The sequence below is a fragment of the Bos indicus x Bos taurus genome, chromosome 11, assembly GCF_003369695.1.
Source record: "Bos indicus x Bos taurus breed Angus x Brahman F1 hybrid chromosome 11, Bos_hybrid_MaternalHap_v2.0, whole genome shotgun sequence".
NCBI lineage: Eukaryota > Metazoa > Chordata > Mammalia > Artiodactyla > Bovidae > Bos > Bos indicus x Bos taurus.
This window is the reverse complement of record NC_040086.1, coordinates 103,901,238-103,923,766: the sequence shown is the minus strand read 5'-3', so window position 1 is coordinate 103,923,766 and position 22,529 is coordinate 103,901,238. Positions and strand designations below refer to the sequence as shown.

Here is a 22,529-nt window from a genome sequence, read left to right as displayed (position 1 = left end):
GCGGCCCCGAGGCCCGGCAGTGCCTCACGCCCGTGGCGTCTGTCTTACAGAAGAAGATGGACAGCCGCGAGTACCCGGACGCACAGGGCTTCGCAGCCGACATCCGGTTGATGTTCTCCAACTGTTATAAATACAATCCCCCGGACCACGAGGTGGTGGCCATGGCCAGGAAGCTGCAGGTGAGCCAGGCGCTGGGGGGCGGGGCCTCCGGGGCACAGGCGGGATCAGCCGCTCGGGGCAGGTGTCGGGAGCATCCGGCCAGGGGAGGCGCAGGGTTGGGGGGTGTCCAGGGACCTCACCCACAAACATGTTTCTCTTGAGCGGTGGCTGAGTGGCGGCCAGGCCCTGGGCCTGCTCCCCAGGGATGAGGTGGCCCACCAGCCAGTCCCCGCCTCTGGGGAGCACAGGCTCCAGTGGGCGTCAGCGTGCAGGTGGGCCTGCAGGCGTTCTGGCCGGGTGAGGGCAGAGGGGAGGCGGGCCGCTCGTGCTGGGGCCCGCGGGCGTCCTGCCAGGCAGTGGCTCGTGGCTTTGCGGACGACGCGGGAGCGTGGGACCTGCGGGGAAGCGCAGACTGAAGGGGAAGCCTCCAGTGGCGGGGCCTCACATGTGTGCACACAGACCTCACACACGAGTGTACGTGTGTCACGCGCGAGTGTGCGTGTCGTGTGTGCGCCCGTGTGCGTGCTTATCTGGCAGTCTGGAGGCTGACACGGGTTTCTCTGCTGGCTGGCACACAGAGTCTGTTCTCTTTTCGATCACCTGGGCTGTTTTGCGACCCCATGGACTGCAGCCCGCCAGTCTCCTCTGTCCATGGGATTCTCCAGACAAGAACACTGGAGTGGGTTGCCATTCTCCAGGGGATTTTTCCCCACCCAGGAATCAAACCCAGGTCTCTCCCGCAAAGCAGGCAGATTCTTTACCGTCTGAACAACCAAGGAATCCCTTTGTAAATAACACCACCTATGTTTTACATGGGATAAAATCACGCGGCTTTCTGTTTAGAAGAAAGAGAGATATGGATGTGTGGGCGTGTGTCCTGCTCCAGGAGCTCTCTTTGCACAGACCTAGCACGCTGTTCTGTTAAGACAACCCCCATCTCTTGCTCAGATCTAAACCTTTTGTAAACCCTGTACGGTCACTCGGGCACATCCTTGCTCACCCAGCCCCAGATGGGGGTGCCGGGGGTCCTCCTCCTGGGCCTCTGGGTTCTGGTTTCCCCCATTCCTCCTGCCTGGGGGCGCTGGCTGCTGCGTGCTGCCCACTCTGCTGGCTCCCACTGGGGTGGGCGCAGAGCTGTCCTGGGGTCCCAGTGCTCCCAGAGGGAGCTGCCTGGACCCACGGTTTTAGACCACAGCCCAGACCCCAGAAGGCCCTGCCCAGCCTTGTGCTCTTGCTGCTCTGTGACGCCCCTAAAGCTTGTAAGTTGCCCCACGAGGAAGCCAGGCGGCCCACGGGCCAAGGGCAGTGGCTGGTTCTGGTTCTGGTCCGACTGAAGGGGGTCTCCCCTGTGTGGGACTCTACCTGCTGACGACTATTCTGATCCCATGGAAGGGGGTCTCCCCGGTGTGGGACCCTACCTGCTGATGACTGTCATGACCCCACTGTTGGGTTAGAGCCCGACTCTGCAGCAATCTGAGGTCGACCAACCCCCGCCCCCAACCAGGACAGAGCAGGCCGGACCAGGGTGGCCGCGTGCCTCCTGCATGTTGCTGCCTTGACTTCAGCAGGAGATTCTAGGGGACCAGGACCCGGAGCAGGCTCCTCCCAGAGCTGGACACCTGCCAGTGTGGCTCCACGTGTAAACCAGGTGTATGTGGCCTCAGGAACGTGAGCCAGGCGGAGAAGGCTCGCCGCCTGCCGCTCAGCCTGTCTGAGATGGACCTGGGCCACCAGGGAGAGGGGGGCCTTCGGTGAGCGTGCTCCCACCAGGGAGGGGGCGCCTATGCTGAGCGTGCTCCCACCAGGGAGGGGGCGCCTATGCTGAGCGTGCTCCCACCAGAGAGGGGGCCTTTGCTGAGTGTGCTCCCACCAGGGAGGGGGCCTTCACTGAGCGTGCTCCTACCAGAGACGGGACCTTCACTGAGCGTGCTCCCGCCAGGGAGGGGGCCTTTGCTGAGCGTGCTCCCACCAGGGAGGGGACGCCTATGCTGAGTGTGCTCCTACCAGGGAGGGGGCCTTCACTGAGCGTGCTCCCACCAGAGACGGGACCTTTACTGAGCGTGCTCCCGCCAGGGAGGGGGCCCTCACTGAGCATGCTCCCACCAGAGATGGGACCTTCACTGAGCGTGCTCCCACCAGGGAGGGGGCCTTCACTGAGCATGCTCCCACCAGAGACGGGACCTTCACTGAGCGTGCTCCTGCCAGGGAGGGGGCCTTCACTGAGCGTGCTCCCACCAGGGAGGGGGCGCCTATGCTGAGCGTGCTCCCACCAGAGAGGGGGCCTTTGCTGAGCGTGCTCCCTCCAGGGAGGGGGGACCTTCGCTGAGTGTGCTCCCAGGGCTGTGCAGGAGCTGGCCGTTCTGACTGAACCGGATCCTTTGAGCCAGCTCTTGGACAACCCGCCCCCCCCCACCCCAAGAACAAGGTGTGATGCTCCAGTGATGTCACTGGGCAGAGGGATGGGAGAGCGTGAGTGGCTCCCAGACCGGGTTTTGGGGGCCCAGGAGGGTCCCAAGCTCCCGGGCAGGCCTCTCCCTGGCAGTGGGTGGCGGCCTTGGAGCCAGAGCAGAAAGGACTTGCCTGTCTTCTACAGGAGGCGGGCACCCAAGTGCCCGCTCCTGCAGGGCTGCGTCCTTAGCTGCTGGCCCTGTGCCCCTAATCGGGGGCTGTGCTCACTGCTTGGGAGGGAGGGACAGAGGGAGGGAGGCAGGGAGTAGGCGCCCTGGGCAGGCGGAGCCGTCTCCCCATTCCCCGGGGGGTGCCCACAGACGCTGGGACCCAGGCTGCCCCTGCTCTCCCGCAGGACGTGTTTGAGATGCGTTTCGCCAAGATGCCAGACGAGCCGGCAGAGGCGCCCGCCCTGCCCGCGCCTGCAGCCCCCGTGGTCAGCAAGGGCGTGGAGAGCAGCCGCAGCAGCGACGAGAGCTCGTCGGACTCAGGCAGCTCGGACTCGGAGGAGGAGCGTGCCACGCGGCTGGCGGAGCTGCAGGAGCAGGTGAGCGGCCGTGCAGGCCAAGGGGCTTGGGCAGGACCGCGGTCCGTCCCCGCCGGCCCCTGACCCGAGGTCTGCCCCAGCCGCCACCCCCTCCCCAGCCACAGCCATCCTCGCTGCGGTGTCGCTGGGAGGGAACCTGGGAAAGGTGTCAGTTTCAGGGCCCCCTCGCCAGTGCCTGCAGGCCTGGGGCCCTGTGAGCCCGCCTGTGTTGGAATGTCCCTGGAGCCTCTTCCTGCTCTGCAGAAAGGTCTGCAGGGGCTGCAGCCCTGCGGCCCCTAGAGCCTGCCTCTCGGGGCGGGGGGGGGGGGCGGGGTGCGAACAGGACTGTCCTGCCTCCGCCTCTGACCCCTGAGGCTTGTTCCCACTCCGCTTCACGCTCCTTCTGTGCAAGATGGGAGCACGAGGTGCTAGATTCCCGGGGGGCCCTCTGGCAAGGAGGAGACATCGAGTAGCTGAGCCCCATGGGGGCTCAGAGGCTGGGGTCCCTCCCGTGCCGTGGGACGTGGTCGGCGTGCGCAGCATCCCCATCCTAGCCCGTCCACCTACTAAAGGCTGGGGTCACCGTTTCCTCGCCTGTGGAGACCGTTTCCTCGCCTGTGGAGCGTGGCTCCCGGAGCCCCTGGGCCCCTTGGGGGGCTGATGGGGTGAGGGGCGCGTGGAGTGCGTACACGCTGCCCGCCGCTGCAGGCCTCGTTCGGTGTTGGCTGCTGGCCCTGCGCCGTATTCGCCCCGCAGTCCTGCCGTGTGGTGCCCCAGCAGCTTGCCCACGAGCTCGGCTGCGGATGTTCTCTCCGGGGTGGGCGGTTTAAGCGCCTTCCCGGAGCGTCTCCCTCCGCCCAGCCCGGAGTCCTCACCCGGCGGCCGTGTCTTCCAGCTGAAGGCTGTGCACGAGCAGCTGGCGGCTCTGTCTCAGGCGCCGGTGAACAAGCCAAAGAGGAAGAAGGAGAAGAAGGAGAAGAAGAAGAAGGACAAGGACAAGGAGCGGCACAAGGCCAAGGCCGAGGAGGAGAAGCGGGCCAAGGCCGCCACGCCCGCCAAGCAGGCCCCGCAGAAGAAGGCGCCCGCCAAGAAGGCCAACAGCACCAGCGCGGCCGGCAGGTGGGCGCCAGGCGGGCTGGCACCAGCTGGCGGGGGCACGGGGCTGTCAGGAGAGAGGGCGGGGTGGGGGGGCATTGGTGGGCCTTGTCTTGCCCCCATTGTGGGGAGACTGTGGGGACCCGGCGAGGTCTCCTCCAGGAAGGGTATGGGCTCTGGAGGGCAGAGCTCAACCTCCCGGGGGGCTGGCCTCAAGACAGGCGTGGAGACCTCTAGAGTCGCGGTTTTGGGGACGTTTTCCTGATCTGGGCAGGGCTTTTCTTTGGGGGTGTGTCGGGCTCTGGGCACCCCGTTCCCAGGTCGCCCGGTATGTGCAGGGTCGGGACGGGGCAGTGCCCCTTGGCACACAGCTCCATGGGCCCCACGGCTTTTCCTTGGTTCCCGCTGAGGCTCGGCGCCGCCCTGAGGATCGCTGGCCATGGACAGGCAGGGACAGCACGGGGAGGTGTGTGGGGGCCGGGGGCTCCTCCCGGGAGTGGGGGCGAAGAGCCCCCCAGGTGAGGAGACCTCCCCAGGCCTCCTCCATCCAGCTGCACGGGCACGCAGGATGGAGATCCAGGAGCCGGGAGGGGCAGCAGGCACAGAGCTGTGGCGGGGAGAGGACGTGTCCCTCGTAGGGACTGGGACAAGTGGGGTGCCGCCCAGGAGCGGAGACGGGGCTGGGAGGAGGGGAGGGTTGCGGCCTCGGAGGCTGACGGGCTTCGTTTAGGGGCTCGCGGTTTATGCTCTGAGCAGATGAAGCTGGAGCGGAGGAGGGAGGCGCAGGGGGCAGAATGGGCGGAAGGACACACTTGGGGGCTGACGCGGCCCTCCGGTCAGGAGGGGCCAGCATGCCCGTCGGTTGGGGTGGAGGCGTGTGGCTCGAGAGCTGTTGGTGCGGCAGAGACGACAGGCTTTGGTCCTGGACAGAGGAGGGGCCGGTGGAGCGCGGGGCGTGGGCTCCAGCAGCGGCCGGGCAGTGAGCGCGGTCAGGGCTTGTCTGTGCCTCCCTTTTTCAGGGAGGCAGGACTCTGCGCCCTGTCCTGTCTCTGGTTCTGGCATCAGTGTACTGCCGGCCTCAGAGATGATTTGGGCAGTGCTTTCCTCTGTCTCCTGGGGCAGGCTTACAGAACTGGTATCCTCCTCGTTTTTTAGTTTGGTTTTGGCTGTGCTGGGTCCTCGTTGCTGGAGGGGGCCTGCTCTTAAGTTGCAGGGGGTGGGCTTCTGACTGCAGTGGCTGCTCCCGTTGCAGAGCACAGGCTCTGTGGTGCGCAGCTGCAGCGCTGGTGTCTGCCGGGCTCCGGAGCACGGGCCCAGTACTTGTGGCCTGTGGACTTAGTTGCTCCGTGGCCCGTGGGGTCTTCCCCGACCAGGGATCGAACCCGTGTCTCCTGCATGGGCACGTGGATGCTTTACCACGGAGCCACGGGGGAAGCCCCCAGAATTGGGATTCTTAAGTGTGTGATACAGTTCACCATGAATCCATCTAGACCTGGAGTTTCACTGTGGGAAGGTTTTTAAGGGTGAATTCAGTCCTTTTGATAGATTCAGGAAGTCAGGTTATTGGTTTGAGTCTGTGTTTTTTCATCATGGTAGGTTTGTTTGAGATGTCGCCTTACCTTTAAAGTCTGTAGGGTTTGTAGCAATGTGTTCTTTGTTTTTTCATTCCTTGTATTGGTAATTAGTGTCTGTTTCTTGGTGAATCTGGAGAATTTGATCAGTTTTGTTGGTTGTTCAAAGAACCAGTGTCTGACTTCGTTGACTTTTCTATTTTCTTTTTCTTTCATCTTGGTCGTACTTTTATCATTTCCCTTTGCTTGGTATGGACTTAATTTGCTTTTCTTTTTCTAGCTTGAAAACAGAAGCTTAGATGATTGATTTTTTTCCTTCTTTTTCTTTGTTCTGTTTTTTGGCCCTGAGCCACGCGGGATCTTAATTCCCTGACCAGAGCTCCACCATGCACCCCCCGCAGTGGAAGCACAGTGTCAACCGCTGAAGCTTCAGGCCTTCTCTTCCAGCATAAGCATCTCACGCTTTGAGTTTATGTCTGAACTCACTGCTTTGGCTGTATGTTCCCCACAGACGTGATTTGTTGTGATTTCATTCAAGTTCAAAACATTTTTTAATGCTCTCCAGGTTCCCTTTTTGACCATGGGTATTTAAAAGTATGTTTGACCTACAGATATCTGGAGACTTTTCAAGATATTTTTCAGTTACTGGTTTCCAGGGTCAGAGAACATGCTTTGCATGCTTTCAGCATTTTGAAACTTTTGTTAAGATCTATTTTATGGCCCAGAATGTGGTCTGTCTCGGTCAGCGTTCCGTGTACACTTGAAAAGAATGTGTGCTCTCCTCTGTTGGGTGGAGTGCTGTGTGAGTGTCGGTTAGAAGATTTAAAAATCTTAAAAGGGGGGACACAAATGACTGACTTAGGAAACAGGAACAGACTCATGGACTTGGAGAATGAGTTTACGGTTGGTGGGGAGGGGACAGGTGGAAGAGAGGGCTAGGCTGGGGGCTTGGGACTGACGTGCACACACCGTTTAGATAACTGGGCTTCCTTGGTGATTCAGTGGCAAAGAACTCGCCTGCCAGTGCAGGGGACACGGGTTCAGCCCCTGATCGGGAACCTCCCACGTGCCGTGGCGCAGCTAAGCCCCTGTGCCGTGACTACGAAGCCCACACACCCTCCAGCCCAAGCTCCACAACAAGAGAGGCCATCACAGAAGCCCACCCAGCCCCACGCAGCAGCAGAGACCCAGCGTGCCCAGAAGGAGATGAGTGATGCAGAGCAAACTGGGGAGAAAGTGAACAGCTAACAGACTGACTGACTGTGTTACAGCGTAACACAGGAAACTCTGCTCGGTATTCTGTAATGACCTAAACGGGAACAGAATGTGAAGAGTATAGGTACGTGTATATGTAAAAAAAAATTTAAGTTAAGTTAGTTGACGTGGTGTTGGGATCGTCTGTATTCTTGCTGATTGGTTCTGTTGCTTACCGAGAGAAGATCGTTGAATTCTCTAAGTAGAATTGCGTATTTTCCTATCTCCCTTTATTTCTGTCAGCTTTTGTTTATATATTTTGAAGCTTGGTTTCAGATGAACAGGCATGTTGAACTGTGCTGCCGTCTTGGCCAGCTGACATTTTATCGTTACGCAGTATCTTTTTCCCAATAGTATTCCTTTTCCTAAGTGTACTTTGTCTGAAGTTGTTATAGCTACTGGAGTTTTCTTTTGATTGATAGTATATACATGGGATACTTCCCCCCTATCTTTTTACTTTTAACCTACTTCTTTTATTTTAAAGAAGGATTTGTGTAGACAGCCTAAAAGTTGGGTCTTGGTTCTTACCCAGTCTGACCATCTCTTCCTTTTAATTGGTGTGTTTAGATCATTTGTATTTAATGTAATTGTTGATATAATTCGATTTCCATCTGTTGTTCACTTGCTCAGTTGTGTCCAACTCTTTGCGACCCCATGGACTGCAGCATGCCAGCCCTCCCTGTCCATCACCAACTCCCGGAGCTTACTCAAATTCATGTCCATTGAATCAATGATGCCATCCAACCATCTCATCTTCTGTTGTCCCCTTCTCCTCCTGCCCTCAATCTTTCCCAGCATCAGGGTCTTTTCTCATAAGTCAGCTCTTTGCATTAGGTGGCCAAAGTATTGCAGCTTCAGCATCAGTCCCTCCAGTGAATATTCAGGGTTAATTTCCTTTATGACTGACTGGTTTGATCTCCTTGGAGTCCAGGGAACTCTCAAGAGTCTCTTCCAGCACCACAGCTTGAAATCATCAATTCTTTGGCACTCAGCTTTCTTTATGGTCCAACTCTCACATCCATACACGACTACTGGAAAAACCATAGCTTTGACTAGCCGGGCCTTTGTCGGCATAGTGACGTCTCTGCCTAATTGGCCGTCCAGGGCTTCTGCTCACCGTTACATTGTTTTCTGTGAGTCCCTTCTGTTTACCCCTCTGTTCCACCCCTGCCTTCTTGGGGTATTTGAATACGGAGTTTGACCTGTTGCGCTTGAGATGCCTGTGGGGTGTCGAGGCGGGCTGCCTGCTGTGGCTGTCTCCTGGCCAAGGCCTCCCTGAGCTGGTGGGGCCTCTGAGCTCTGAAGCAGGGTCTCCGTGTCCCTGGAGATGCAGGTGCGTCCTGGGCAGTGGCCCGGCTCCTGTGCCTGGGTGCCATTGGGGCTGCTCCTTGGAAAGACAGCCTGGTCCTGAAGAGGACAAGGGCCAGTGGGTGAGGGTCAGGGTCTCGGGGGTGGAGCTCGGTGGAGTGTGGGGGCTGGGACGCCGCACTGTGACGCCCCTTGCCTTCTGCCTCAGACAGCCGAAGAAGGGCGGCAAGCAGGCATCGGCCTCCTACGACTCGGAGGAAGAGGAGGAGGGGCTGCCCATGAGCTATGATGAGAAGCGGCAGCTGAGCCTGGACATCAACCGGCTCCCTGGGGAGAAGCTGGGCCGCGTGGTGCACATCATCCAGTCGCGGGAGCCCTCGCTGCGGGACTCCAACCCCGACGAGATCGAGATCGACTTCGAGACCCTGAAGCCCACCACGCTGCGGGAGCTGGAGAGATACGTCAAGTCTTGTTTACAGAAAAAGCAAAGGAAGCCGTTCTGTAAGTTGCCGCGGCAGAGAGTGTTCCTGCCGCCCGCTGCCGTCTGTCTGCCGCTCCCTGGAGCAGAAAGCCAGGCAGCCCCAAGAGTGGTGGGGGGGCAGGCAGTGGGTCGCGGGCTCCAGATTCCTCCCCTGTCTTCCGTCTCACGCCCCCAGGATGCAAGGGTACAGCGTCTGTCTGCCCACCTCGGGATGGGGGGCTTAGCTGAGACGGGCTGCCAGCCACTCCCCAGCCAGAGCCCTTCTTCCCCCTGTTCCTGGGCAGCTGGGCGGCTCTTGTATGCCCCGGCCTTCACTAAAGCAGGCGAGACCCCTGAATTAGCCCCCAGCCCCTGGGTAGGTGGGCGGCGCTTATATGCCCTGGCCTTCACTGGTGCAGGCAGGGCCCTGGGGGTTGGCTCCAGCCACGTTCATGCAGATGCTGGCTAAGGCCCTCCATTTAGGGCCTGACTGCAGGTCACCTGTCAATGGTTCCCTGCCTGAGCAGACCGGTTCCCTTTGCCTGGGGTTGAGGGTCCAGAGGACTCCCAGGGTAGACAACTGCACTGGCTCAGGATTCACTGGATTGGAATGAGCCGCTGCCTGGGTCAGTGAGAGGAAGGGCAAGCCCCAGGCAGCCCCTTGGCAGCCCTGAGGACACTCAGGGTGCACTGTTCCTGTGTGTGGCCCCCTCGGGCCGCTGGCAGGGGCAGCCATGCCCCTGTCGGGGTGCTTCTCCCTTCCCCCAGGTGGTGAGGAGCCCTCCTGCCTGGGAGCTTGTTCTCTAGAAGGTGCTGGGTCCAATGTAGCCACAGTCAAGTGATCCCACCCTCCTGGCCTGGTTACAGGGTCCTCACGAGGGAAAGGAGAGGTATGCCCCTCTGTAGGGGGCAGCCTTCTGGATGGAGCATCTTGTTGCCCTCTGCGGCCCTGGCACATTTGGCCCTCGGTCAGTGGCCTGTGGACTCAGTGGTGCTGGCGCAGGTGTGCCAGGCGGTGGGCAGGGCTCCCACGTGGAGCCTTGGGAGAGCCTCGGCCTCGGCCACAGTGAAGGAAAACCAGGAGCTGGAGGAGGGTCCGGGCTTCAAGTCACCCCCGCCTGCAGCAGGGGGTGGTCAGTCCCACCTCAGGAGTTCTGTGACAGTTCCGGGGCTTTGCCTGTGGCAGGGGCTCCATCCGGGTGGGCAGGGGCACCGCCTTGGGGGGCTGGGCATCCGCCTGCCCTGCCCGCAGCCACAGTGCCCTGCTCTCCCACAGCCACGAGCGGGAAGAAGCAGGCGGCCAAGTCGAAGGAGGAGCTGGCTCAGGAGAAGAAGAAGGAGCTGGAGAGGCGGCTGCAGGATGTCAGCGGGCAGCTGAGCAACAGCAAGAAGCCAGCCAAGAGAGGTAGGGCCGCCCCTGTGCTGCTCGGGGCGGGGGAGAGGGCTGCGGCCCCCGGAACCCTGGTCTCCTTACCTGCGGCTGGGGCTCCGAGGCTGAGCAGGCAGCAGGCACGTGGGAAGGCGCCACTCTGCAGAGCTCCTGGGAGCGGCGTTTTGGCCCAGCCGTGGTCCGTGGGGGGCCGGACTCTGTGACGTGGGAGGGACTGGGGCCCACCCTGCAGCTTCGGAGGGTTCTGGCCCCAGCAGTGAGCTTCCTGGTCGCCCCGGGAGAAGGACACTAGTGCCCAGCAAGTTAGCCAGCACCACAGGCGGGGAGAGGGGCTGACTGCCAGCCCCGACTGCGTGCTCTGTGGACTTTGGGGTCTCAGTTTCGGTGAGCAGGTGCTTCGACTCCTTGCCTCCTTTCTCTGGAGCCTGTAAGAAAGGGCACGTGCCTTTTTTCCTACCCAGGTGGTGGTCAGATTCTAGGCTCAGTCTTGGCCATGTAGCAGCCGGCTGCCACAGCCTTGCCTGGCCCTGCTTTCCCGGTGCCAGGGTGGGCCTTGGGGCCCTCCCCCTGCCACCGATGGCTGAGTTCCCTTGGATCAGCCCCGGAGAGGGCAGGGCAGGTGGGCACGTGGTTACGGCTCAGAGCCGCCTGCCCGGGGCCAGCCCGCCCCCACAGCCCGTCAGTGCCTCTCGGTTGGCGGCGCTCACTTCTTCCCAGGCCCAAGTGGTTTTGGCTTTGCTGGCCTCCGAGCTGGTTCTGTGCTCACTTCTGACACCAGCTGTGTGAGTTCCTCTCACACCAGTTCTCCAGGCTCCAACACAAGCTGGGCATCCAGCCGTTCAGTCAGTGCACTGTCTCCTCGGGGATGGTGCAGAGCCTGCAGGGTGAGGGCTCAGACGCCAGGTGCAAGTCCCCTGCCTCTCCCGTGCCTCTGACTGCCGGGCTGTGAATCAGGAACCCCCACGACCCTCTGCTCAGGTGTGCACACTCGCTGGAGTGGCTCACAGAACTCGGGAGTCCTGAGTCTGAATCACACGGTGGTTTGTCATAAAGGCTGCGGCTTGGGGACAGCCAGGTGGGCGGGAGGCACAGGGCTGGGGCTCAGGTCAGGGGCCGGGCGCCCCTCCCAGCACCTGGAAGCCCTCTGCGTAGGGGGTTTCTCTGGAGCTCAGTCTCCTCCAGCTCTCTCTCCTTGGAGGGAACAGACGCCCAGCTCGTGTTGGAGCCTGGAGAACTGGTGTGAAAGGAACTCACACAGCTGGTGTCAGAAGCGGGAGCAGAACCAGCTCAGAGACCAGCAAAGCCGAATGCACTTGGCCTGGGAAGAAGTGAATGGCAGTTCCCTCCCCTCAGAGGTGGTGGCCAGCTGGGGGGCTGGCAGGGTGGGGCGGCGGGGCGAGCTGAAGAGTTCCCGCCCTCCAGTCACGTGGTCTTCCTGGTGACCAGCCAGGGCCGAGGCTCTCAGGGGGTCCCACCCCAGTCACTCGTTAGCATAAACTCAGGTGTGATCTAAAGGGCCCCACTCAGGAGGTCTTGGGGGACCTGGGAGCCCTGTGCCAGGGACATGTACAGGCACCAGACAGACTCCGCGCAGCCTCACCAGTGCGTTGACTCGCATCAGTAGATCTGTTAACATTTTTCAAGTGACCAGGTCAGGATCTGGGTTGGGGGGGATGTGGAGCCAGCACAGGGGCTGCAGGAAAGGCCGCGGGGACGGTGGGGCGGCGGGCCGGTGCGGGGGTGCACGCCGCTCACCTGTGCGTCTCCCCCAGAGAAGTCGGGCTCCACCGCGTCCGGGGGGCCCTCGCGGCTCAGCAGCAGCAGCTCCTCCGAGTCCGGCAGCAGCAGCACGAGCGGATCCAGCTCCGACAGCAGCGACTCCGAGTGAGCCCTGGACGCGCGCGGCTTGGGACGCAGCCGGTGGCCGCCGCCGCCGCGGGGACGCCGCGGCCTTCCCCCCGGCGGTTAATATACTCCTTTCGTTCCATGGCGTGCAGGCTCTCCTTTCACTTCAGTGTTATGGTATCTTCCAGTTCTGGCTTTAATAGGTCAACCAGGATCTTTCTGTGTGTGTCCATTAGACTTTGAGAAGCTGTGAATCGGCATAAGGTCTTTCCTCTGTAACTGAACTCAAGCCCCTTGGAGATGCCGGCTTCAGACGCTAACCTGGTAACCGTAGGAAACGTGTGAGGTGTGGTCTGAAGGTGCTTGCAGAGCCCCTTTCCTTACGCCCGACCTGGTCTGTAGCCCCAGCGAGAACGTCTCCCGAGGAAGTGTCTCGGACGTGGTGCCGCACGCGAAGGCTGTTGGCTTTGCCGACAGGGGTTTGTCTCCGTCTCCGGGGGCCCTGGGCCCTGACCCTTACGTCGAGGGCAGCTCTTTCTGCAGGGGCTGCGGACAGCCAAGCCCACCCCTGCCGTGAGTGAGGGCCAGGGCTGGGCCCCCGCCGGGAGGGGTCCCTGCGGTCCCCAGCCGGAGCTTCTGCTGGTGGGGAGCCGGCGAGGGGGCGTGCAGAGGAGCCGTCTTTCTGATCTCCCGGGAGGAACACGGTGGCTGCGTGGGCAGCGCGAGGGTTCCCAAACACTGAAACTTTTACCTCAACTTTGAAAAAAAAACAGAGAAAAGATTTTAAAAAAAAAGGAGACTCTTTTTGTAAGGTTCAGCAATTTTCTACGAAAGGCCAGCCCCACGCGTGTCCCCAGCCCAGCCGCTGCCACGCACTCCGGAACCGTCGCCCCAGTCTCGTGTATATATGAATATTTTATTTATTAACATCATTGGTCTTTTTTTTTAAAAAAAAAAAGAAAGAAAAACAAAACCGCAAAAGAAATGCATTTAAAAAAAATAAGAAAGAGAGGAGCAGAGATGCAGGCCTTTTCCGTGGTGTGAGGGGAGCCCAGACCCCGCGGGGCGCGGGCCGCTCGCCCAGGTGCTACCGCCTCCTGCCCCGCGCGGTGCTGAACCTCGTCTGCGTGCTCGTCTCGGGGCTGCGGGGTTTCTGTTCTCGTTCTTTCTCGTGTGCGTGCGTGTGTGTGCGTGTGTGTGTGTGTGAAATCTGGAGACTCACAGGTAATAGACAACTTCCGGCTGCAGCACATTCTCATTTCTTTTTTTTTTTTAATTTTGTTTAGCTCTTTTATATTCACTTCCAATCTCTCTTAGGACTGTTTTAAAAAGGACTTCGATTTAGGGAACCCCAGTTATATAATATAAACTTTGTAATCTGCGAGAAAAAGAAATGTATAGTAAATCTAAGTCTTGATTTTTACCTTTCTATTGTAAAAAAAAAGTAATAATAATATACAGAGTTTAACAGAAGGTTATGTTTCGGTTTTGTTTTCTCCAGAGGCTGCCCCCTGAGCGCGGGGTACCCACCACACCGCCTGCCTAGCTCTGAGCCGCGTGGCTCTGGCCAGGGGTTCATGGCCCCCAGTGGGGCATCCCTCACCCCCACCTCCAGGGAGGGGGTGGCCCCTGCTGCCCCACCGCGTCTCCTGGCTGCCAGCCGGCAACGGCATGGCCCGGGCTGGAGGAGCCTCTGGCCCCAGGAGGGCTCCCTCCCTCAAGACTGCATGGGGGCTTCTCAGTTAGCACAGAAATGACGGGACCTCACCGAGGCAGGGGCTGGGGGTGGGGTTGGGGGCGGCCCAGCCGCTTATCTGAGGTCACGTTCTTCCCGACAGCCCTTCTGGATAGATCAGGGCACCAGCTGCTGGCGTCCTAACAGGTGGTGGTTCTAAAAATCCCTAACATCCACTTGGATGCCACCAACCTTGATGGCTGACGAGCCCTCTGATGGGGTAGAACTCTGATGAAATGTGCTTGGGGGGTTGCCATTTTTCTGACTGCCGCTGATTCTGACCTTTGGTGAGTGTTGAGCCAGTTCATTCAACTTTTCATTGTAATAAAAATATAAATGGATTTTAAACTTGCCATTTTTTTTTAAAGCTGCCCTGTTTTTCAAAGGTGTTTTCTAAACAGATCTTTAATGGAGTAAAAACTGACTTTAAGGACTTAGTGCACGCTGGAAGGTCTTGAAGCAGGATCTCATGGGCGACAGGCAAGAGGCACAGGTCTGGGTGACAGATCCGAGCCAGGGGGCTGGAGGTGCTGGGAGCTGCCGGGGGTGCCCTCCAGCTGCCAGTGGGGAGGGTCGCCCTTGCCAGCCGCTCAGCAGGGGACAGGGGGCCCCAGTGCTGGGCGCAGTGGGAGCGGTTCCTGTCCGCTGGTTTCCAGGTGTGAGAGGGGTTCTCAGCCGCCTCCCCTCCTTTCCTCTGAAAGATCTGCTGGCTCTGATGCTGCCGGAGAGCTGAGCCATGTAGGTCAGTGGTTTTTTTTTTTTTCCTTAGGCTTTCTGTCCAGACTCAAAACTGATTTCCGAGTTTTGGGGGGACTCCCTCCACCCCCTGACGTCAGCCTATGGGTGTTTGCTGTTTTCATTTCTCTTGTGTCGGGCAAGTGAAATTGTTCTAGTTTTCCTAGAACTAGAGGGCAGCCCGTAGAGGGTTAGGAACCGTGTTCAGTGGGTCGCACCCATGCAGGACTCGAAATCGTGGCTTTCAAACAGTCTCCCCGACCCCTGGGGGCCGAGGGGGTGGCTTTGGCCGTGAACTGAATTCCAGAAGCCCTTGCTCACTCATCTTGCTTACAGACTGTTAAGATGCGTTTTCTTTTTTGTTTGCTTTTTGTTTTTGTTCTTTTGCAACATTCACATCTTTTACAGTTTTGGTGGGGGGTGGGGGGGAACACCGCCCACAATAAAGGCTTCGTTACATCCAGCGTAGCGCTGTTCCCTGGCATAACACTTCCAGGAAGTTTTCCTTTTTTTATATTTAAAATGTTACTTTTCTGTATGATGTGCATGCAAGTTTACCGTAACTTTTCTTAAACTTTTTAGTGCCGTTTCTAGTATATTCCTGTAAATGTCAGTTACTGAAAATGAGTCCGATGTAAGTAGTTTTAGCTTGTCTACTGCAGTGCTGGCCTCATCACGACAGAATAGAAGTGGTAGAAAGTACTGTTTCTGGTGATCATGGACCCTTCTCCTGGGGCATTTGTTTTGTTTTCATAATAAAAGAAGAAAAAAAAAAGAGGCACCGTCTCTGCTTTCTGGGCTCCCAGCGCTCCCCTGGCTGGCGTGTGATGGGGGAGGGGGCCCTCGTTTTAACATCATGTAGTTCCTGGTGGGAATGCCCGGAGCGTCCCAAAGGGGTCTCAGCCGGCCCAGTGGCTGTGGTCCTCAGCCCGGGTTGGGGAGGCCCCAGGATCTCGGGAGCCCTGTGTGATGCCTTTTCAGGCCAGTGGCTGCACAGCGGCTGCTCCCGTGGCTGACCTGCAGGCACCCCACCCCACCCCCCGGCCTGGTTATCTGGCGCTCCCACTGGGCCCTCCATCTACACTAAGGTGCTTCCTGAGACCACAGGCATCCAGTGCTCGTCCGCTGGCCCGAGGATGTTTCCGAGAAACTGCATCGGGCAGTGTACACGCTGAGGTTTCTTCCAGGCGGCCTGGAACCCGGCAGCAACAGATCAAGGAGGTGTCGAGACAAGTGCGGGTTCTGACACTGTTTTCAAATCGTGACTGTTGGAGCCAGGCCTTGCAGTGGGGTGCTGTCCAGGCCCAAGGCCACCCTCCCCTGTGTTCCCTTGGCACATGTCACCCAGCCTGAGTTCCCCAAGGTCAGGGACTGAGCACATCTACCTCAGTGTCCCAGCCCCAGCGGGGAAGGCCAGGTGCCCAGGCCAGCTGCTCACCAAGCAGCTCAGTGCCTGCTCTCCTGTCCTTGCCACCACCTCTGTGACTGCAGCTGACCAGCCATGGCCCATTCCTCGGTCAGTCTAGGAACAGGCACAGGCATTCCAGCTAAGTCAGAACTTTGCTTCCTTCCTGAGCTGGACTTAAGTCGGAGGACTGCAGAGAGGCCTCTCTCCTAGGCGATTCCAGTGTCCCGGCGCCTGGACGGGCGAGCCTTTACTGCTCAGGCCCGACTCTACAGGAGACAGGCTTCCTCTTCATCTCCGGGAGCCACTTAAAGGAACTCTGTCTTCCAGGCTCCCGGCCGGAGGCGGCAAGAAAGCCGAGGCTCTATCAGCGAGAACCAGGCCTCTGGCTGGACGTGTGACCGTCGGGGAATGCAGTCTGACCCAGCCTTCCCGTCTGGATGCTGTCTGCTGATGAGCTTGCATACCTGCACGAGGAGCCGCGCACACGGAAGCCCTGGGTGCGCTGTGTGCATGCCGGCAGGACCGTCTCTGCCCGCCCACGGGCTCCACAGAGCGCTGCCTGCCCTGCGGTTCTTAGCAGTTGTTCGGCGTTAGTGTTTTAACAAAAACCCTGGAAGCCAAGGCAGGATATTATGAACAAACAGATCGAAATTTGGAGTGAGGAAGGAAGGAGCCTCCTGAAGGAGATTTATTTAAAAAGAAAATTCAGCTTCGGCAAGACACCTCTGCATTCACCTTGCTACACAGACTTTAATTACAGCAAATCCCTTAAAATGACTCATAAACCTGCCCACACGGGGGGCCAACACACATCAAACACTGCAGGTGGCCAGGGGCTGCAGCCTGGAGCAGAGGCCGAGCTGCTGTCGGCTGAGAGCCTGCCTGTTTCAGCTCTGTGATTAAACCTGAGGTCACTTAGCAGCTGATGTGTCACTTCATAATTGGGGGCTTCCCCTCCCTAAGTAAAAGGATGCCTTGACCACAGCCCCCAGCATCAGGGAGCTAGTGCAGACGCCGTCACAGTGCATCGCGGGCGACGATCGCTTTGGTAACGACTCAAACTCAAGTGCCACAGAGCTCCTGCTGAAATGCTGCTGCCAACGACCTGTTCAGGGTAAAACCACTGTGGTCCCGCTGATGGATTTCTGATCCTACATGACGCCAATTCACTTTTTTTTTTTTTTTAAGATTTGACCCATTCTTCACCAGGCAGGAGGGACTACTAGAGAGAACCTGTAAGAATGTGAAAAGGTTGTGTGTACCTGGGGTATCTCTCTCGCGTGACTTACTTGGAAGCGTGACCAGGACAGCATAGCTGGGCCTAGGCTGTGCTTGCAGCGCCTGCAGGGTCAGGACGGGGTCCAGAAGTCCACCCATCACCCCGACTGTGAGTGGGCGAGGTGCCACCTCTGGGGTTTGGGGGCTCTTCTATCACAGCTCAGCCTTCACATTCCCTGTCAGAATCTCCCAGTGAGGGCTAGGGATCAGCAAGGCGGCCTGGTGCCTGGGCTCAGATTTTCACCCCAGAATTACATTATAGAACAAAACTTGGACTGCCCCGTGTCCCGCGAGACCTCCAGCTTGTTTCTGTCCCGGACGAGGATGGCCTCGTTCCCGTACTGTGAGTACCACATGCTTCGGCTCCTGCTTAGGTACGTCCCGGGCAGCGCGGATGCCAGCTTCTGCTGCTGCTGTTGCCAGATGAGCAGGGAGGTGTCCCGGTACCGGAGCCGGGCGTAGCTTTCAGACAGAGCTTTCTCTGCCAGGGGGACGCGGCCACTCATCACTGGCCAGAACCTCCCTGCTCCTGGGCTCCTGCACAGCAGCCACCTGCTCTGCACTAAATGCACTAATGAATGAGCTTTGCAGCAGCTGGGCGTGAGGATTCCTTTCTTAACTTAATGGTAACGAGGAACTCAGGCCATTTGCAGGCAACACCCTTTATGAGGGCTCTTGGTGAGGAAACTGGAGAGGCGTCTCCAAGCATTCTGAAGACAGCCAAGAGCCACGCGTGAGTCGGCAGGCAGGTCGGCGGGGCCCCGGCCGCAGCGTGTCCCCGTGACGGCTGTGTGCTCTGTGTCAGCTGTGCCGATGACAGGGACGAGGCTCTCACCGAAGGCAGGACTTGTCAGGTGCCCACTGTGAGTCTGACGCCGTGCCTCAGACCACTGCCTCTGAAGGCACACGTCCGCTGTCCTGCATGAGAAAGCATTGTGCGCTAGGCCGAAACTGACAGCAGCTGCCCTGAGAACTGCCCTCCTGATTTGTGCCTGGGTCAGCTTTCAGCAGCACAGAGGCGGTGCGGTCCCTCCCAGGGGTGTGGAACCAGCTTTTTGTGCAGGGCTTCCTTCTGGCTAGCCTTCAGCTCCTCCGCAAGGTGAAGCTACAAAGAAACCAACCTGCCGTCAGGTGCAGGGAGAGGAAAGGACGCCGGCGGTCCTGGCAGGGCTTAGGGCACGGGATCCTTCTTAACTCTTGGGATCAGAGCCCTTAAGCCAAGCCACCCAGCCCCATGCTCCCACTATTTCGGTTGCTCCCCGGTGACGCAGTGAGCTTGGGTTTAAGAGGCAGAAGGATGCCTCATCCTAGTTCTTCTGTGAACTACGGGGGTGGTGCTGGGGAAACCCCTTGCTGGAGAGCTAACGTCCAGGGAGAGCTGAGAGATAAGTTCTAAGAATTTGACGGGGCGCAGAAGGAACCTGCCCACGTTGGTACCCACCCAGCGCCCCCTTTCTCCTCCGAGCAGCCGGGAGGGCCCTGAACCCGAAGGAAAAATGACGCCAGGGAAAACCCGAACAGGGCGCATCCTCAGTAGCCCCAGCCCGGCTCTCCCAGCCGCGCAGTTCTCCCTTCCGTGCGGCCCGCGCCCCCGTCGCCCAGCCGCGTCCTCGCGACCCGCTGAGCCCCCGCGGCCCCGCCCACGGCGCGTCCCCACCGCCTCCCCAGCGTCCCGGGCGCCCACTCGCCCGGAGGCGCCCCGCAGCCCCCTGTGACCCGGCCCGCGGCCCGCCCGGTCACCTGGCCCGCGCCCCGGGTCGTCCTGCCCCGGCCACCCGCGCGGCGGGGCCTCGGGGACGCGCAGGGCGGTGCCAGCGGGCGGCGGGGCCGCGTCTCCATGGCAGCGCCGCAGGCATGCCGAGCCGAGCCCTGAGGCCAGGCAGGCGGCGCGCCGAGCCGGAGCCATCGATGGCTCCGCGGGGCGGGGCCGGGGGCGGGGCTTCCTGCTCGAGCAGAGGCTGCAGCGGGAGCCTGACCTCCCACGGTTCCTGCTGGTCTTTGCACCATATTGCTTGTCTCTTTGTGTGGCTGCTTGCGTACTTCTGGGGCTTCCCTTGTAGCTCAGTCGGTAAAGAATATGCCTGCAGTGCAGGAATCCTGGGAAGATCCTCTGGAGAAGGAAATGGCAACTCACTCCCGTATTCTTGCCTGGGAGATCTCATAGAAGAGCCTGGTGGGCTGCAGTCCATGGGGTCGGGCACGGCTGGGCGACGAACACTTACTCGCGTCCTTCTGCCACTGCTGTTGCTGTCGCTCCTAGCATTCTTGCTCCTAGTGAGCGATACCGTTATTTTGTAATAATTACATGTTGTTCTCAGTCTGGGCTCCCACTCACCCCTGTCAACCAGCCGGGCCAGGTCCCCATTCTTCCGCACCCGGCCTCCAAATCGTATTCCAGTAACACGCTCCTTTCGTATCTTCCCCTTTCCTTACTGAACTTTCCTTACTGAGTTTCATGGTTTCTGGCCACTCCAGTACTCTTGCCTGGAAAATCCCATGGACGGAGGGGCCTGGTAGGCTGCAGTCCATGGGGTCGCTAAGAGTCGGACACGACTGAAGTGACTTGGCGGCGGCGGCGGCGGCGGCGGCGGCAACGCTAACTAAGGAAGTGGACAGAAGGGACGTTCATCGAACACTGAGCCCGCCATAGGATCCACGTTCTTGACGTTCTTTGCAAGGACACAGAACATATACAGAAGCTGATCACGAGCCAGACCATAGATTAGTTTCAATACGTTTCAAAGCATTAAGTCCTACCTGGAAAGGGTCACAGGAAACGTAGTCTATAAAACAGCAATAAAAAGGTAACTAGAAGAAAACCCATATATTTGATTATTTTGAAATATATTCTCAAGCCCACTCAAGGATACCAGAAAGCAACCTCTGAATTTCTTATGGGTCAAAGAGAAACTCACAATACAAATGTTAAACTATTTTAACGGAATGGTGATAAAAATACAATATATCAAAATTTGTGGGATGCAGTTACAATCACTCCTGGAGGGAAGTTTAGAGTCTAAAATGCATATACAAGAAAATATACATATATATGGTGTGTTTGTGGCGTATATGGAAGCTCTGTATTGTCTTTGCAATTTTTCTGTAAATCTAAAACCGTCCCAAATTAAAGTATAAAAGCTTATTTTTAAAATTAGTGAAAAGGAAAGTCACAGAGGTGAGAAAATTAATCTATATCACTGATGAGGGACTTAGTCAGGGTCCTGCTGGAAGACAGAAGTCACACCAGTGATTTGACCAGAGAGAAATTAATAGAAGGGATTGCACATTAGGTACAAAGGTGTTAACAAGGTCACTTGTTAACAAGGTTAAAATAAAAACGTCTGAAGTATCTCAAGGTGGTAACTTCAGGAAGCAGAGGACCAGAGCGAAGCAGGTGGAATTGTGAACATTTGGGAAGTCAGAGGAGGAATGCCAAAGAGCTGCAACTCAGGCTTTCGAGGAGGGGGCGCTGGCCGTCGGAGCTGGTGTCTCCCACCAAGAGGAGGGTCCCAGCAGGGCGAGACCCAAACCCAGAGGATGGGGTGCCAGCCAGCCACTGGCCCGAGCGGCAGCAACAGGATGAAGTGGACTTTGTGCTCGCTGGAGAAACTGCAGACTGGATTCAGCTGCTGCTTCAGGAAAAACACGGGGAATCGTGGCCCAGGGAGCTGCCAGCTGCCGGCAGGAAGCAGAGACGAAGAAGCAGGTTCCTTCTCTGCTTCGGCTTTCTGTCTACCTCCAGCGCGCTCTCCTGACGGATCCCACTGGTCCCTGCCTCACGACGCCGGCCGTGAAGGCTGTTTAGATCGATGGTTCAAGGCAAAGGCTTATGGGCACAGGTAAAACCTTCCTCACTGGCGTCTCTTTATTCAGCCTCCATCCACAGGTTTCTACACACATTTGAGCTTCCATATAACAAAAGCAAATCAGACAAAACCTAACTCTCCACTTCTGCCTGATACGATGCGACTGTCTTTCATACGAGAGTGGAACTGTCTCACCATCAACAGACAAATGGATAAGGAAGATGTGGTGTGTACATACTCAGTGGAATGCTGCTGCCACCGCCGCTGAATCGCTTCAGTCGTGTCCGACTCTGTGCGACCCCAGAGACGGCAGCCCACCAGGCTCCCCCGTCCCTGGGATTCTCCAGCAAGAACATTGGAGTGCGCTGCCATTTCCTTCTCCAATGCTACTCAGCCATAAAAAAGAATGAAATTATGCCATTTGCAGCAGCATGGATGGATCTAGAGACTATGATACTAAGTGAAGTGAGCCAGAGAGAGGAGACAGATATCATTTGATGTCACTTATAATAACCTCAGACACGAGGATGACACCACCCTTATGGCAGAAAGTGAAGAGGAACTCAGAAGCTTCTTGATGAAGGTGAAAGTGGAGAGTGAAAAAGTTGGCTTAAAGCTCAACATTCAGAAAACGAAGATCATGACATCCGGTCCCATCACTTCATGGGAAATAGATGGGGAAACAGTGGAAACAGTGTCAGACTTTACTTTTCTGGGCTCCAAGATCACTGCAGATGGTGACTGCAGCCATGAAATTAAAAGATGCTTACTCCTTGGAAGGAAAGTGATGACCAACCTAGATAGCATATTCAAAAGCAGAGACATCACTTTGCCAACAAAGGTCCATCTAGTCAAGGCTATGGTTTTTCCAGTGGTCATGTATGGATGTGGGAGTTGGACTGTGAAGAAGGCTGAGCGCCGAAGAATAGATGCTTTTGAACTGTGGTGTTGGAGAAGACTCTTGAGAGTCCCTTGGACTGCAAGGAGATCCAACCAGTCCATTCTGAAGGAGATCAGCCCTGGGATTTCTTTGGAGGGAATGATGCTAAAGCTGAAACTCCAGTACTTTGGCCACCTCATGCGAAGAGTTGACTCACTGGAAAAGACTCTGATGCTGGGACGGATTGGGGGCAGGAGGAGAAGGGGACGACAGAGGATGAGATGGCTGGATGACATCACTGACTCGATGGACGTGAGCCTCAGTGAACTCCGGGAGTTGGTGCTGGACAGGGAGGCCTGGCGTGCTGCGATTCATGGGGTCGCAAAGAGTCAGACACAACTGAGCGACTGATCTGATCTGATCTGATCTGATACGTGGAATCTAAAAAACAAATGATACAAATGAATTTATTTACATAACAGAAATGGAGTCACAGACATAGAAAACTAATTTATAGTTACTAAAGTGGAAAGGTGGGGAGGGATACGTTAGGAATTTGGGATTAACAGATACTACTACACATAAAATAGATGGACGAGGACCTGCTGCATAGCGCAGAGAGCTATATTCA

At 57.8% G+C, this 22,529-nt stretch overlaps 2 protein-coding genes across 5 annotated transcripts in view; one reads left to right on the top strand and one right to left on the bottom strand.

The window, feature by feature from the left end:
• BRD3 (bromodomain containing 3) overlaps positions 1 to 17,791 on the top strand; it is a 39,285-nt gene extending 21,494 nt beyond the window's left edge. For 2 of the 3 annotated variants that reach the window (XM_027556842.1, XM_027556844.1), the window contains exons 7-12: positions 51 to 179; positions 2,963 to 3,154; positions 4,029 to 4,252; positions 8,570 to 8,862; positions 10,098 to 10,226; positions 11,984 to 14,139. In XM_027556842.1, coding sequence (XP_027412643.1) covers positions 51 to 179; positions 2,963 to 3,154; positions 4,029 to 4,252; positions 8,570 to 8,862; positions 10,098 to 10,226; positions 11,984 to 12,099 — 1,083 coding nt within the window. In that variant the 3' untranslated portion in view covers positions 12,100 to 14,139. Of the gene's footprint in view, positions 1 to 50; positions 180 to 2,962; positions 3,155 to 4,028; positions 4,253 to 8,569; positions 8,863 to 10,097; positions 10,227 to 11,983; positions 14,140 to 16,261 lie in introns of those variants that run through there. The other variant, XM_027556845.1, reaches the window with a different exon arrangement.
• On the bottom strand, positions 16,586 to 19,051 carry BRD3OS (BRD3 opposite strand). 2 transcript variants are annotated; one of them, XM_027556846.1, is made up of 2 exons: positions 18,953 to 19,051; positions 16,586 to 18,317 (listed from the first exon to the last, which is right to left on the bottom strand). In XM_027556846.1, the coding sequence occupies exon 2, from the start codon at positions 17,716 to 17,718 to the stop codon at positions 17,464 to 17,466; it is 255 nt and encodes an 84-aa protein (XP_027412647.1). In that variant the 5' UTR covers positions 17,719 to 18,317; positions 18,953 to 19,051; the 3' UTR covers positions 16,586 to 17,463. The 2 variants fall into 2 exon arrangements, with proteins under 2 accessions (XP_027412647.1, XP_027412648.1); XM_027556847.1 differs by lacking the exon at positions 18,953 to 19,051 and adding an exon at positions 18,654 to 18,794.
• Between the last annotated feature and the right edge of the window lie 3,478 nt (positions 19,052 to 22,529).